The 14493-nt window shown below is 41.3% G+C and overlaps 3 protein-coding genes across 5 annotated transcripts in view; all 3 read right to left on the bottom strand.

Annotated features, from left to right (window-relative positions):
- Positions 1-429: 429 nt before the first annotated feature.
- Positions 430-5478, bottom strand: LOC134036139 (zinc finger protein 665-like). The gene is made up of 7 exons (XM_062480928.1): positions 5167-5478; positions 4111-4313; positions 3925-4017; positions 3712-3810; positions 3482-3592; positions 3218-3347; positions 430-3131 (listed from the first exon to the last, which is right to left on the bottom strand). Exons 1-7 carry the CDS (start codon positions 5168-5170, stop codon positions 1237-1239), a joined length of 2535 nt encoding a protein of 844 aa, XP_062336912.1. The 5' UTR covers positions 5171-5478; the 3' UTR covers positions 430-1236.
- Positions 5479-5622: 144 nt separating this feature from the next.
- On the bottom strand, positions 5623-9154 carry zgc:171422 (uncharacterized protein LOC100001353 homolog). The gene is made up of 7 exons (XM_062480934.1): positions 9010-9154; positions 8435-8637; positions 8221-8316; positions 8029-8121; positions 7837-7947; positions 7554-7677; positions 5623-7429 (listed from the first exon to the last, which is right to left on the bottom strand). The coding sequence occupies exons 1-7, from the start codon at positions 9011-9013 to the stop codon at positions 5931-5933; spliced, it is 2130 nt and encodes a 709-aa protein (XP_062336918.1). The 5' UTR covers positions 9014-9154; the 3' UTR covers positions 5623-5930.
- A 2543-nt stretch (positions 9155-11697) lies between these two features.
- LOC134036131 (sodium channel protein type 4 subunit alpha-like) overlaps positions 11698-14493 on the bottom strand; it is a 31048-nt gene continuing 28252 nt past the window's right edge. For all 3 annotated transcript variants that reach the window (XM_062480910.1, XM_062480908.1, XM_062480909.1), the window contains 3 exons: positions 14319-14419; positions 13879-14149; positions 11698-13722 (listed from right to left, as the gene is read on the bottom strand). In XM_062480910.1, the coding sequence (XP_062336894.1) occupies positions 12479-13722; positions 13879-14149; positions 14319-14419 (1616 nt within the window). In that variant the 3' untranslated portion in view covers positions 11698-12478. The remainder of the gene's footprint in view (positions 13723-13878; positions 14150-14318; positions 14420-14493) is intronic.

Genomic DNA, 14493 nt, shown 5'->3' with positions numbered 1-14493 from the left:
TTTAGAATATGTTGATGTAACTGATGGTTCTAGTTGTTCTGCCCTGGACTGGTGAGCCCAACAAAAATAATTTGGGAACATCAAAAGAATGCTAGTTGCACGTTTACGAAGTGCTTTGAGAGTTGATGGAGGAAGAACTCATCAAGACTCTAATGACCTACATGTAAACAATGTTAATAGCAGGAAATACACCACATGAACCGCCAGTGGTCAAAATGTCCAATCCCCCCGTCCCCATTTTCAAAACTTTATCTAAACCACTCCCTTGGATTAGAATTTTGCAGTTACCTGCTGCCCGCTAGTGGACAATCTCTAAAATGGCATTTCTGGATAAGGTTTCTGCTACCATTTGTATAACACTGAGCAGCCCTGTCTTTCTGGACCCTCTATATCGGGACATAAAAAATAGGACAGTCGTTTATTTTGAAAGGTATGAAAAAGTTTATTTGAATGCCATGAAAATCTGTATTTTCAAACAGAAGGGGTAAACAGAAAATATCAACCCAGCTCCAACAAAATGTTTGAGTAATTCAAAATGAATATCAGACTGATTTATACAATTATCATCACTGCTTTTGAAAGCAGAATTAATACTTTCAACAGCATACAACTCTTATTGAAGCACTCATGTTTTACCACAATAGTAAGTGGAACTTTTGACTTATTTGGAAGAATTCATTCTTAAATGTGGAAACTTAAGCAGCTTCAGTTATGGAGTGACATCCTTTGTTAATATTTCCACAATAATTTAGGAAAAAAATCTTCAATTTCAAAGTCAATTGTGATAAATGTTTCCCCTCATTAATTTCAGGCTTACAGTACAGTGAGAACACGAGTCAGTATGCCTTTTCTCTGCAGCAGTACAGAAGTAGAACGCAACTGATTGAACAGCCAGGCAAGGACTGTCACTTCCACAGCCGTGCCCTCGTTTCTTTGGTTTTGCCCTGCCCTATTGTTCCCCTGGTCTGTCATTGTCTTCACCTGTGTTTCATTGAGTGGTTTCAGTTCTCGTTAGTCTTATCGTGTACACCTGTGTCTTGTTTGGTTCTGTGTATTTAGGTTTCTGTTTTGTGTCCAGTCTGTGTCTTGTCCTTGCACTGTCTATCCTGTATCCTGTCTGTTTCTGAGTTCAAAAATAAACCCTTGTTTTGACGCTCTGCCTGGCTACCTCTCCTGCATTTGGGTCCTACCCCACCACTCACCATAACAAGGAAATTTCACAAGGTTTCAAATCAGTCATTGAGCATGAGTCTTTAAGTGCCTTCTCAGGTGATTGAGGCATGTGTAGGTCTTAGTACAAATCTGACAATGGTATGGTCTAACTCCTGAGTGGTTCAGCATATGTTGTTTCAGCACATTTGCTTCTGTGAAACCTCTCCCACATTCAGGGCAGATGTAGGGGCGCTCCCCAGTATGCACACGCATGTGCTGCGTTACCTTGCTGGCCATCGTGAATCCTTTGCCACAGACGGTGCATTTGAATGGCCTCTCACCTGTGTGGGTGAGCCTATGGGTCCGCATAGCTCCCATCTGGGAGAAAGCTTTCCCACAGTCTGGACAGACGTGGGGCTTCTCGCCTGTGTGGACCCTCATGTGACTTCTCAAACCTCCTGCCGTGGAGAAACACTGGGAACACTCCGTGCACTGATATGGCCTCTCTCCTGTATGGGTACGTACATGCTGCTTCAGGTCATACCTGTTCCTGAAGCCCCGCCCACAGTGGGGACAGACCTCTGGTTTCTCCTCGCTGTGCCGCAGCTCGTGGTTTGTCAGACATTTCTCGGAAATGAAACTCTTGCCGCATTGGTTGCACTGATAGGGTTTGTCGTGATCATATCTCTGATGCAACTTCAACTCGCTGATCCCCGGGAAAGTCTCCTCACAGTACCTGCACTTGAAACGGTGGTCTTGGCTGTAAGGTAGCTGGTGTTCGCTCAGCTGGTGGTTCCTCAGTAGGTGGGACATCTGGAAGCTCTTGCCACAGTGTGAACAGTCATAACGTTGGGCCTGTTGTGTACACTGGTGTCTGACCCTGTCATGTAGAGATCTAAAGTTGATCCCACACTTGGTGCATATGTAGGCGGCATTTTTGCACTTCCTCTTCCTGTGCCCGGCCAGGTGGGCGTCTGTTCTGAAGGCCTTCACGCACTGAGAACATTTGTAAGGCTTTACGCCCGTGTGGAACCTTTGGTGGTCCAGAAACTCAAATCGATACCTAAAACACCTCCCACACTGGGGGCAGCTGTGGGCGAATCTCTGTCGTGGATAGACAGTTTTTGCTGCATTGTTCGTGGAGGACACAGAAAATGTGGTTGAGAGGGATGTAGTCTGAGAAACGGGACTTCTCTTGTGTTTAGTGCCAGTCATTGACTTGGCAGCCCCATGACCCATTCCTTTTGACTGAGACAAAGCTTGCTCGTGGCGTCGTTCATGTTTCGCCAGACATTTAGTGGAAATAAAACTCCTGCCACACTGGCTGCACTGATAGGGTTTGTCATGATCGACCCTCTGGTGGTACTTCAACTCACCAATTCCTGGGAAACCCTCCCCACAATGACTGCACTTGAAGAGCCGGTTCTGGGCATGAGTGAGCAGGTGGTCCCTCAGGTTACTTGTCCTTTTGAAGCTCTTTCCACAATGTGGGCAGTCTAGCTTCTTGCCCTGTATTTGTTGCGGGCACTGGTGTCTAAACTTCTCGACGGAAGATCCAAAGCTGCTCCCACATTTAATGCAGAGATAAGCAGCGTTCCGGCATTTTCTTAGCCTGTGACCAGCAAGGGCAGTGGCTGTGGTGAAGGCCCTTCCACACTCTGAGCACTTATAAGGCTTGACTCCTGTGTGGGATCTTTGGTGCTCAAGGAGTTCATACTGATACTTAAATGTCCTCCCACACTGGGGGCACTTGTAGTGGACCTGCTGTCTGACTCGAGGGGATTTAGAAGGTGTGGTACATTCAGTTGAGGTGGAAGGAACTTGAGAACTGATTGACATTTCATCATCAAGCATCACAGACTGAGGAACGCCATCATTATCCTCTTCACAGACCCTTTGTTGGTGGGATGAGTTGATCACTTCGAGTGAGGTTGGGAGAGATAAGGAAGATACAATGTGATCCTCTGTATTAAAAGGAGCTGAAAGTAAAGATGAGAATTAGAGATGAGAATTTATTTAGGGAGAATAAGAATGACTTGAGTTGGGAATAATAATCAGTGCTTACTTGTACTACTCTTTGCCAACTTTCCGTGACATTGCTTGTTCTGCAGCAGAAACTTGAGGTCATCGCCATTAGACACACACTGCATGTACTCTTCTAGGACAGAGGGGGCAGCACTGATCCAGGAAGCAGTCTAGGATTTTAAGAAATATATTAATTTAAGTATTTTTACACTATGCAAAATTAAACACTTCTACTTAGCGTGCAAATTGGAAAGTACTAGGACACAAAAGATCAGATTAACAGTGTTGTTTGTAGACTTTATACCTGTTTGAAGTCTGGCACTGGGAGCAGCTCCTCTAGTCTGGAGAAGAACTCATGAACCAGAGTCTGAAGTGCTGTGTCAAAATCTGGCCCGTACTCTACAGGAAACACGTTCTGTGATCATGATACCAATGGAGAGGATGTAGGAAAGATGTTGATAGAAGTGTTAGGGCAGGTCAATGAAGGGCTCTTGCTCAAAACATGAACCTTTATCAGGTTCAGTGGCATCTTACCTTAAGGAAATGCTCCCTTCCATCAGAGTCCTCGATAAGGCTTTGCACCAGCTTCATGAAGTTAGCCTCAGGTGCTTCAATCACAACTTCATCTGTTTGCTGGATAAGAAATATATTTTAGTTGGACATTTGACACAGAGTATACACCTGTTACCACATGAAGGGGAATGCCAGCCCTGTTTGAATGTTTTCTGTATCATACAAGCACCTCACCTCCTCAATGCAAGATGATCGGATTCTGTCAAGGTGAGCTTCAACGGCCTTGAGATCCTCTGGGTGTTCAGAGCGCAACAACTCCAGAGTTGTCTGAAACAGATGTTTGCCAAGTTTTCTCCCATTAGTATGTTGTATGTTAAAATGTATCTAAATTGACTCTGGATCATGTGACCTTGCGCTTACCCTTGCTCTCAGCCCAAGAGCCAGCAGCCTCCCCTCCCTTTTACTCAGAAGTTCAGGAACGGCCTCTGTTACAATCGAGACAAACTCCTCCAGCTTCCCATAGTGCTTTATATTCCTCTGCCGTACCACCTCCCACATAACGGCTGACATAAGTCTCAGTGGTGGAACCAGGAGACCCAAGGATGACAAGGGTACATGTGGTTCTGTGAGAAGGGAATAGGACATGTTTAATACCTTAGATTTACAAATTACTTTGTATGTTTTCAAAGACCCGAATGCCTATGGTTTTTAGAATTGGTGCTTGAGCTTGGAGCATAATAATGCCATCACATTTCTGCTCTGACAAACAAACATCTAACGTTTGCTGGTAAAACTATATGCCAGACAAAGTAAACAAACTTACCTCAGAGCCATTGCTACATTCACACCGATTTGAGTTACCTTGCTAGATAGGCTACTTCGCATAATTAGGCTACTAGCATGTTGGCATGCTTGTACCTAGATATCCGTGAAAACGTGGTTGTATTAAATACAAATATTATTTATTTTTTGTATACCCAGCTAATAATTTAAATTAAAAATAATTAGCTCTTCAGCCTACAATCTTACTAGTGTCGTTTAGATACCCCATCGATTAAAAGAGTATCTTTAATAAACAAAATTATCAACTTGAAAGCAACAGTCCCATTGAGCCACTGCAGATCAGCAGTGGGACGATGTTGCACAGATGAAGATGGTCTGGCCTATATACAGCAGGCCAGAGCCATTAGCAGCACATGCTAGCTTGCAAAATAAGGACCATCCTGAGTATTATTAATCAATGCAGTGCATTCATGAAATAAATGTACTGTTGCGTATGGCTTTTAAAAATAATCTACAGCAATGCACCTACATACTAAGTGCAAGGACGGATGTTTCTAACATGGCTTTTTGTAACCTGGAACATGGAACGCACTACGACTCGTTCCGTTCCAAGCATTAGCCCGAGCCGTAGTCCTTTCTGTTAGTGCAAAAATAGTAAGATGGATGGCTATCAATTGAAGCATAAATACATACCCATGTCGCCACTAGTAATTGTATTGTCACAGAGACTGATAAAAGGACAAATTATGTTTCACATGTACGCGCTGATTAACACGCTTCTCTTAACATATAGTAGCTATCTTGCTAGAAGAACTTCAGCCGCCAACTTCCTTCCTATTCAAGATCCTACGGTTGCCAGGTTGTGTTTCATTGTAAATCTACCCTGTTATAACAGTAATGCAATGCATAAAACACTTTCACAATCTTGACCCTTATGTACAAAGCAAATTGCTTGTGTGACCTTTTCTTAGCAATTTCACCTTAAGTCCTTAAAGGATATCAAAGTGTCAGCATATGGGGGGATCTTGTTTAACTTGGCCACCAAGGGGAGAGAGCGAGAGGGAGGGGAGGAGGGGGGGACGGGACACAGTTACATGATAGTTACCAATACAGCTTTTAGGATTTTTTTTTATTTCAAAATAAGAGTTTCACAATATCTATGACGATATTAAAATTGGTCCAGAATGTATAAAATTATGTACATATTGGGAAACCCAACCACTAACCACAAGTAGCCTTTAACTGAATTCCTTGGTTGCCAAACCATGTTCTAAGCATTGGTGTCAAAGTATTTTGGTGATATCAGTATAACATGACAATATGATTCCAGTGAGGGTTTCATGTACAAAACGGCCTCAGAGAAACATAGTAAACTTACTGCATAGCCTAGTGTCTAATAGAAAGTCGTTTTCCTGACAAGACAACTGACTTCTATAAATGAAACTTTCTTGACTGTTCTATGTATGGGTTTTTAAGTGTCTCTTCAGGTGATTGAGGCAAGTGTAGGTCTTTGTACATACATGGCAAGGATATGGTCTTACTCCTGAGTGGTTTAGCATGTGTTTTTTCAATTCACCCCCACGTGAAAAACCTTTCCCACACTGATGACAGACATAGGGACGTTCTCCAGTATGGACACGCATGTGCAGTGTCACTTTACTGGCCATGGTAAACCCTTTGCCACAGACAGTGCACTTGTATGGCTTCTCTCCCGTGTGCGTGCGCCTGTGGATCTGCAGCTCCCCGGCTGATCGGAATGCCTTCCCACAATCCGTACAAATATAAGGCTTCTCCCCGGTGTGAGTCCGTATGTGTATGTTCAGATTCCCTGACACTGAGAACCGTTTTCCACAGTAGGTGCACTGATATGGCCGCTCTCCAGTATGAGTACGCATGTGGAGATTCAGATCATATTTATTCTTGAAAGCCTTTCCACAACGGGGACACACTTGGGATCTCTGCTGGCCGTGACGCTTTTCATGGCCTACCAAACAGGCTGTGGAACTGAAGAACTTTCCACACTGGTTGCATTGGTACGCTTTGTCTACCTGATGAATTCTCTGGTGAGCTCTTAACTCACTCATCCTGGGGAAGCCTTCCCCGCATTGTCGACACTTCAGAAGACGGTCCCCGGTATGAGTCTGCTGGTGCTTTCCAAGCATGTAAAACTTCTTGAAACTCTTTCCACACTGTGAACAGTCAAACCTTTGGTCCTTGGGCATCTGCGGGCACTGGTGTCTGAACTTCTCCTGAATAGATTCAAAACTGCTCCCGCATTTGATACAGATATAAGCTGCATTCGTGCACTGTGACCTCCTGTGTGACGACAGGTCGGATGTTCTTCTGAATGCCTTCCCGCACTGTGAGCACTTGTAGGGGTTCTCTCCAGTGTGGAGTCTCTGGTGCTCGAGAAGTTCATAGCGATAAATGAAACACCTCCCACACTGACTGCATTTATGGGCCACTCGTCGCCGTGGATGGCCTGCTGTGGTGGAACTGGAGGCAGGGCATTCCATTGAAGTGGAGGGACCTTGCAAGATGGCAGACAATTCATCTTCAGGCGTTAATGTCTGTGCAGCAGTACCACTTGTCCTCTCTGCGTCTCCGACCGTAGATTCAGAAATGTTGTTTGAAGCTTCTCCTTCAATCTCAGGCTTCCATCCTAGACTCTGTACCTTTTCCCCTGCCTCTACCTGGAGATCAGTCCTTCTCGAGTCTCCTTGGCTTTCTTCCATCTCTGTCTGGATTACATTGTCATCTAAACTTGGCTTCAGCTGAGAACACTGGTCACGATGGTTGTCAGTTACAGTCCCCAAATCCATTGTCCTGGGGCTTTCATAATCAGGGCAAGTTTCTGATTCATCATCACTGATTATCTGTTGGGAGGCATCTATCTCTCTGAGTGAGAGTGGGAGGGACAAGGAAGCAAAAAGGCCATAATCTGATGATGAGGCAACTGCACAGCAGGACCATGAAAAGAGAATTTTGAGGATTTAGTATTTTAAATGTAGAATATATATATATGAACAATAACTGATATGTTTATTTATTGATTAATTTCGAGCATATTGATGACAAACCATTCTTGGCCAACTTCCCATGACATTGTTTGGTTTGAAGTAGCAATTTGAGGTCATCTCCATTGGAGACACACTGTATGTACTCCTCTAGGACAGAGGGGGCAGCACTGATCCAGGAAGCAGTCTGAAAAAAAAAAGAAATCACATTTGTAGCAAAAAAGTCAAAAAAGCTTGAAGGTTATTTTGAATGATGTTGACTGGTTCATCTATAATTCTGAAAACTAATTGAGCTGAATTGTGTCTTTCTCAGGGATCCTGAGAAAGAAACAAGAGGTGTTTGTACCCTTTTGAAATCGGGTACTGGCAGCAGCTCCTCCAGTCTAGAGAAAAACTCATGGACCAGTGCTTGAAGTGCTGTATCAAAATCTGGACCATACTCCACAGGAAACACATTCTGTTGGTTAAATTGAGAAAGAAGATTAGACAAAGTAAACAACATTTACATTTCCAAAAATATGCTTGTGCAGTGAAGCACCTTAAAAAAGTGTTCCCTGCCATCTGGGTCTTCCAGAAGGCTTTGAACCAGCCTCACAAAGTTCAGCTCAGGATCTCCCATTTCTGCATCAGCCTAAAACAGAAGAGACTCAGAATAAAGCCAACAAAAATTCTCACAGGCAGAACCTTCTCTGAATTGTGTGTACTTGTTTCAGATTATAGACACATTTACCTGTTGGATAAAAGATGATGGCTTTTGCATTTTGTCAAGGTGACATTTAACAGTCTTAATCTTTGGATGCTCAGCCCGTAGTAAATCTAAAGTGATCTGAAGCAAGAATAGACCGGGTTATTTAACATACTTCAGCAGTCCTTCAGCAGTCGATTAAAAATCTCAAAGACTATAGGCATCAATGAGGCCACCTATGCATCTTAAAATTACTAACCTTTGCTCTTAACCCAAGAGCAAGCAGTCTCTTTTGTCGGTTACTTAGAAGCTCTGGAATAGCCTCTGTTACTAAGGATACAAACTCTTCCAGCTTCCCATAGTGCTTTATGTTCCTCTGTCTTACCACCTCCCACATGACGGCTGACATAAGTCTCAGTGGTGGAACCAGGAGGCCCAAGGATGACAGAGGAAAGGGGGATTCTGTGTATGAGATTTACAGCCAAAGGACGGCACATCAACAATATGACAGGAAAGGTTATAATTCCAACAATGAATTAATCTAGGTATGGGTAGCCTACTATCTTTATGTGAAACTCATGTTTAAAAAATAAATAAAAAATCTCCAATAACAAGATAGCTAACTTGATAATATTAGCGCTACCCCAAAAATCGTACACAATCTCTGCCACTGACTAAAAGCCAACCAGAGTGTACCTCTTTCCCGAGAGCGGAAGAATGTCTGGGCTACTAGCCAGCACTAGCAGCTCAACAAGCGTCTCAAAGCATGTCTTTAGGTTATGAGGCTACTCTTCTATATTCTGTGCCTACATAGGTCGGCAAACTAGTACATACCCATTTTGCTTCGCCAAACAGTGCCTGCAGTATAAGGATGAATCAACTTGCAATGTATCAATAATGATAAAAAGCCTTAGCTTTGAAGCACATCTCCACCTCTACTACAGCAGATGCACGGCTGAATCTGAACAGTTCCGGGTCCTCCAATGTTTCGACGTCAAAATAAAAGTCCGAATCACAAATACGTTTAAAAAAGTAAAGAACATTTAAACAAAAATCAGTACCCAATGTAGTTCTCAGTAAAAAAAATTGTTAAAAGGACACTATAATTAACTAAGTTAGAAATGTAATAATTGAAATTCAAAAAAACTTTTTTTACTGACTTGAGTTGCATCATATCAAATCTGTCAAATGATAAACTGATCAAGGTTATACAGTTCCTGCTCTGAGAACTATGATAACGAACTGTCCGTACATTTACATCTGTTCACTTGGTAAAGAGATTCTTGTTTGTATATGCACAAACTGCCAGTGGGAGGCAGTGCACTTCCCCTGGAAACACTTTATCTGTCAGAAAAGGGGAAAGCATGCTAGACGTAATTAGATGGTGCCTCGCCAAACCATCTGGGCAGTGTTTGCCCACCATGACTAAGTAAATCCCTTGCTCCCTCTTTCTCTCTCCCTCTCCATCACTAGGTTTCAGTTGCGACAGACGGGCTCTGGCCTGAGAATAAAAGCGTAATTTCCCCTTTTTTATTGTCAGCTACTCTGCCATTTTACGTTGATGTATCATGTCTATGTAATTTCTGAACTTCTTTGATTTGGGAGGGCCATTGTACACGTACAACTGAAAACTGAAAAGGCCTCTAAAAACTTTAATCCAGAAAGTATAAGAAGAATGCACAGGACGAAATACATTGTACTGTAGTCTGAGAAATGTAGAGTGCATAAGTAGTTCAAGTAGTATAGTAGTTGTCCTCTAATAGAAATGGACCTAAAGGTTTCAGAGTGACTCTGGGGGTTAACCCGGCTTTTCTCTACTTATCATACCTCATGAGTCAAGAGACTCATGTTTTCATTTATATTTTCAATGATCATTTATGGAGGAAAAAAACGTGACTTAAAAGCAAATTGCACTTTTTTGATGGTTTAAAATGAACGCAATTGTTCTGCAGTGATGATTTAAATTAAATAGAGACTCATGTGTACATAATCCTTTTGTAAAACAAGCTTAGGGCCTATCTTTTGTATAATGATAGCTCAGCAATGTATTTTATCTGTATATAGTGAAAATAAATTGAAAATGTACTGTTGAACCATGTGATGTTGCATTTCAGTAATGACAAATAATGCTTTTTTAATCTTTTTTTTATGTTTTCTCCCTGAGGCCTTAATCCTTGCCACATGTCGAATGCTTAAATATCAGATCAATTACCAAGTCACTTTCATTCAATTCAACATTGTCCCTTTATTCCATGCACAAACCCAAATTAAATTCAAATCAGCAAAGCATCTGTCTGTAATGAGGCTTGATGAAAAAGTATGATGTGTGTATGGTGTGGGTAAGAGAATGTATGTTGATGTGTGTGAGTAAGAGTGTGTGTAATTAAAACAAGTGTTTTTTTTTACACAGATTATCCCTGTATCCCAGCTGGTCAGAGTTGGAGTTGACCACCCTCACTACCCGGGAAGAGGAAATCTCTCCGGGGCTAAATCCAAATTGGCTCCCTTGGTGAATATTTTGTCCAACCCCCAAAATGCACTTGCCTTATAAAGTCAGTATTGTATGTTACAATATTTCTTTATTTTGCAAGTAAGTAAGGTATGATAAGATGATGGAAAAAGTAACATGAAGAAAGTAATCATAACCAATCTATATGTTATGTTATGCCAGGTTGCTTTGTCTTGTCCTAAGAATTTCAGTGCCCAGTCTGACCTTGTGTTGTTCTGTGCATCTGACAATAAAAGACTTGAACTTGAATCAATCTACAGTACTGTAAGTAGCCATTGGTCCTTTGTGTGTGTGAGCATGCATGTGTGTTTATCCATGTGTTTTTGCTTTCCCACTTTCCCTTGATTATTGTTTTAATATGTGCTTTAGAAAGGCTCCTTGTCTCCACATTTTACGATGAAATATTTTGCTCCAGGGGAGTTCCACTTAACATGAATGTGAACTTCTTTTCTAATGCAACTTTGAATATAAACTCTACATTTTTGTATTTTCTTCATTATAATCTGATACAAGCATTAAACTTGCAAGGAAAGTCCACTACAGTAGAGAGTGAGTTAGGTCACAGCTATCCATACAGTCTTGTGTAAAGGATTTAAGTGTCGTAACCCTCCTTTCTAGTAGGATGACGTCACAGCCGCCAACAGTTTTTTCGCATCAGTTGAACTTGAATGATGCTTGATAACAGGAATGGGATGCCATGTATCCAACATCTGCTACAGACACCCTTTTGAAATCTTTTCACGGCAGTATAGAACATAAATATTAGTAGATGTACATTGGTTTTATTTCAAAGCCACGAATGTTAATGCACTGTACACTACACATTGGGCTACACATTGAGTCACATTCAATAAATAAACACGGAATAACACCTTCATGTTAACTACTTATAGTGTAATTTATAGAACTATTTTATTGTCATTTGATATACTAATCCATAATTGACCTAGTTAAATGTAATTTGGATAACAGGAAAACATCTCCCATATAAAATAATGAATACAGTATTCACATAACTCTGTATATTCCTTTAATTTGGTGGCATACCATTGAAATATTCTTAAAATATATGTACATTACAAAAGTTATATACAAATTAGTTTGACATATATGACTTCATAAACCTTTAAAAATTATTTAAAAGGAAGCTTGAGGTGCATCCATACTATTCCAATCCATCAAATCAAGTGGTCAAAGGGATTTCAAAGTGTGCAGAAGACAAATCATCAGAAATCAGGCACATGATGCTGGAATTACTATGCAGACCTTCATCATCACTATCTGGGATGTATTGGAATATTTCAAATCAGGATTAAATGAATTTGAATGCTAGTTTCAATCCAAATGTGTAACCCAACTTTTCATGAGAATGTTCTACAAATGTTACAAGTGTCACACACTAAATAAGTTTTCATAACATTTTCAAACTTTTGTGTCATTTAGCTAGCTGCCATTTAGCCAACATAAATCACCTGAAACCCACATGCATTACTATGTGATTCATTGTCATTGTGCTTCTTGTACTGTAGCAAAAAGATTGTCCGATGTTAAAATCAGTGCATAACTTTCTATACATTTTCATAGATATTTTAGGTGTAACATTTGGATATAAACATGTCGGACACACTTAGATTTTGCGTAGGTATATATACCTCATTAATACATTATGATTGTATACTGGAAATAGACTAAAATCCAAAACATTTTATCATAAGTTTCCTGGGAGCCATCTTTTTCTTTTTCTTTGTTTTGACTTTATGTTTAAAAAAGACCTAAATACTATAAAAATACGTCTTAAAGAAATGTCTCCTCATAGATTTCAGATGAAAGCCCGGGCTCCCCTAGCTCAGAGTGTCTGGAGACAGGTCTTTCTATTTGAGAGAGGTCACTTGCGACCCTGGTCACACTATCATAAGATGGTGGCGACGAGGACAGTGTTCCCTCCATTACCTCCACAACATCTACCTCTCCTGTCCCATAATGTTCTTTTATCATGGAGGCTATAAGGCCCTCATTCTCTGGAGCAATCTCCACATCAACTACATGCTCCTTGTTGATTTGTCTATACAGAAAAGAGGCCTGTTTCATCTGTCGCCTTACCAGATGCCTCCTGTAACATCTCTGGATGATGGTGGCTGATACTTCTTCCTGTTTACGCCGCAGTGTGGAGGTGATGGGCTCGTGGGAGATCTTGGACGGATTGGCCATCATGAACTTCTCCTCCATTTGCTGCTTTAGAGCATCCATCTCCCCAGACTCTCCCAGGACGCGCTTGGTGAAGGCAAACAGGATGTCTAGGCAGTGGATCTTGTCCCCACTGACCATGGGGAGGTCCATGGAGATCAACTTGATTTTATTGGGTTTAGCAATCCGCAGTGGTTCTGACAGATTGTCAGCAAAATGTGAAAGCTTGGAAAATTCTATGAACTGAGAGGCTTCTGCATCAAATTTCTCCCACACCTCGTAGAACATCTCAAAATCGTCTTCACTGAGAGGTTCTGTGCTTTCCTCTGTGGCTACGCTGAAGTTTTCCAGAATGATAGCTATATACATGTTCACCACAATGAGGAAGGAGATGATTATGTAACTGACGAAGAAAGCAATTCCTACCGAAGGGTTGCCACAGTTCCCCTTTGCATTCGTACCGGTGTTGACAAAGTCTAGTTCACATTCCTCTGGTGAGTTAGCCATTATAGGACTGAGCAGGTTGTCCCACCCAGCTGAGGTGCTTATCTGGAAGAGGCAAATCATACTATTCCCAAACGTTTCAAAGTTGAACATGTCATCAATCCCATCTTGCTTTTTCACATAAGCAAAGTTCGCCATACCGAATATAGCATATATGAACATGACAAGGAAAAGCAGGAGGCCAATGTTAAACAACGCTGGCATGGACATCATTAAGGCAAACAGTAAAGTCCTTATTCCTTTGGCTCCACGTATAAGTCGAAGAACACGTCCTATCCTTGCCAGTCTGATTACTCGAAACAGAGTTGGAGACACAAAGTATTTCTCGATGATGTCAGCTAAGACAATACCTGCAAGAAGAAATATCAAGTCAGAAACTTAGCATCTTGAGAATTTGTTTCTTCGCTAATATCAAATTAACTAAGAAACCATTCACTGAACATTCAGTGGAGATAAACCCAGAAATCCAACCATATTACTTGATCAAATAAATTGTATCCACCTACCCACAATGGAGAGGATTATCACCACAAAGTCAAAGATATTCCAGCCAACTGTGAAGAAGTAGCAGCGGAGGGCAAAAATCTTGATGAGGCATTCAGTGGTGAAGATGAAGATAAAGACCAGGTTGATCTTGTTGAGGATGGACTCCATGCGTTCCGACTGCTCATTCGTCTCCACCATCATGGTCACCATGTTGACAATGATGAGCATCATGATTATTATGTCAAAGGCTTGCTTGGCCACCAGGTCAAAGAAGAAGCCTTGAACCACATTCTGGGATTGATAAAATACAGAAATTCTAATTAGTGCACAGAAATGTATGATTACTCCCCATGTAGACTTTATTGTTATACAGTGTCTGGATGATACTGTATTTATATCCAAAACAAGCTGTGTCATATTCACATAAATACATATCAAGGTTGTTGGAACATATCATCACCATGGGTCTTGGAATAGGCTTTTGGGGCTTTTTAGATCCTAGTTTTTTCATCGCATTGTAGTACTTTTTCTGTTCTTCAGTCATGAAAATATCTTGTCCCCCTAAGTATAATAGATCCAGTCAACATTATTTTATAGCGAGATCAAAAGGAACATTTCCAACAAAAATTTGTACA

Source organism: Osmerus eperlanus, chromosome 16, assembly GCF_963692335.1.
Source record: "Osmerus eperlanus chromosome 16, fOsmEpe2.1, whole genome shotgun sequence".
In the NCBI taxonomy this organism is placed as follows: domain Eukaryota; kingdom Metazoa; phylum Chordata; class Actinopteri; order Osmeriformes; family Osmeridae; genus Osmerus; species Osmerus eperlanus.
This window is presented reverse-complemented; position numbering and strand designations above follow the sequence as displayed.

Coding starts and splice junctions, on each gene's coding strand:
- zgc:171422 (XM_062480934.1), bottom strand. Junction 7,948..8,028: donor GCAGGGAACACTTTTTTAAG/GTGCTTCACTGC, acceptor TTTAACCAACAG/AATGTGTTTCCTGTGGAGTA. Junction 7,430..7,553: donor TGGGAAGTTGGCCAAGAATG/GTTTGTCATCAA, acceptor CCTGCTGTGCAG/TTGCCTCATCATCAGATTAT.
- LOC134036139 (XM_062480928.1), bottom strand. Junction 3,593..3,711: donor GAAGGGAGCATTTCCTTAAG/GTAAGATGCCAC, acceptor TCATGATCACAG/AACGTGTTTCCTGTAGAGTA. Junction 3,348..3,481: donor CAGTGCCAGACTTCAAACAG/GTATAAAGTCTA, acceptor TTAAAATCCTAG/ACTGCTTCCTGGATCAGTGC.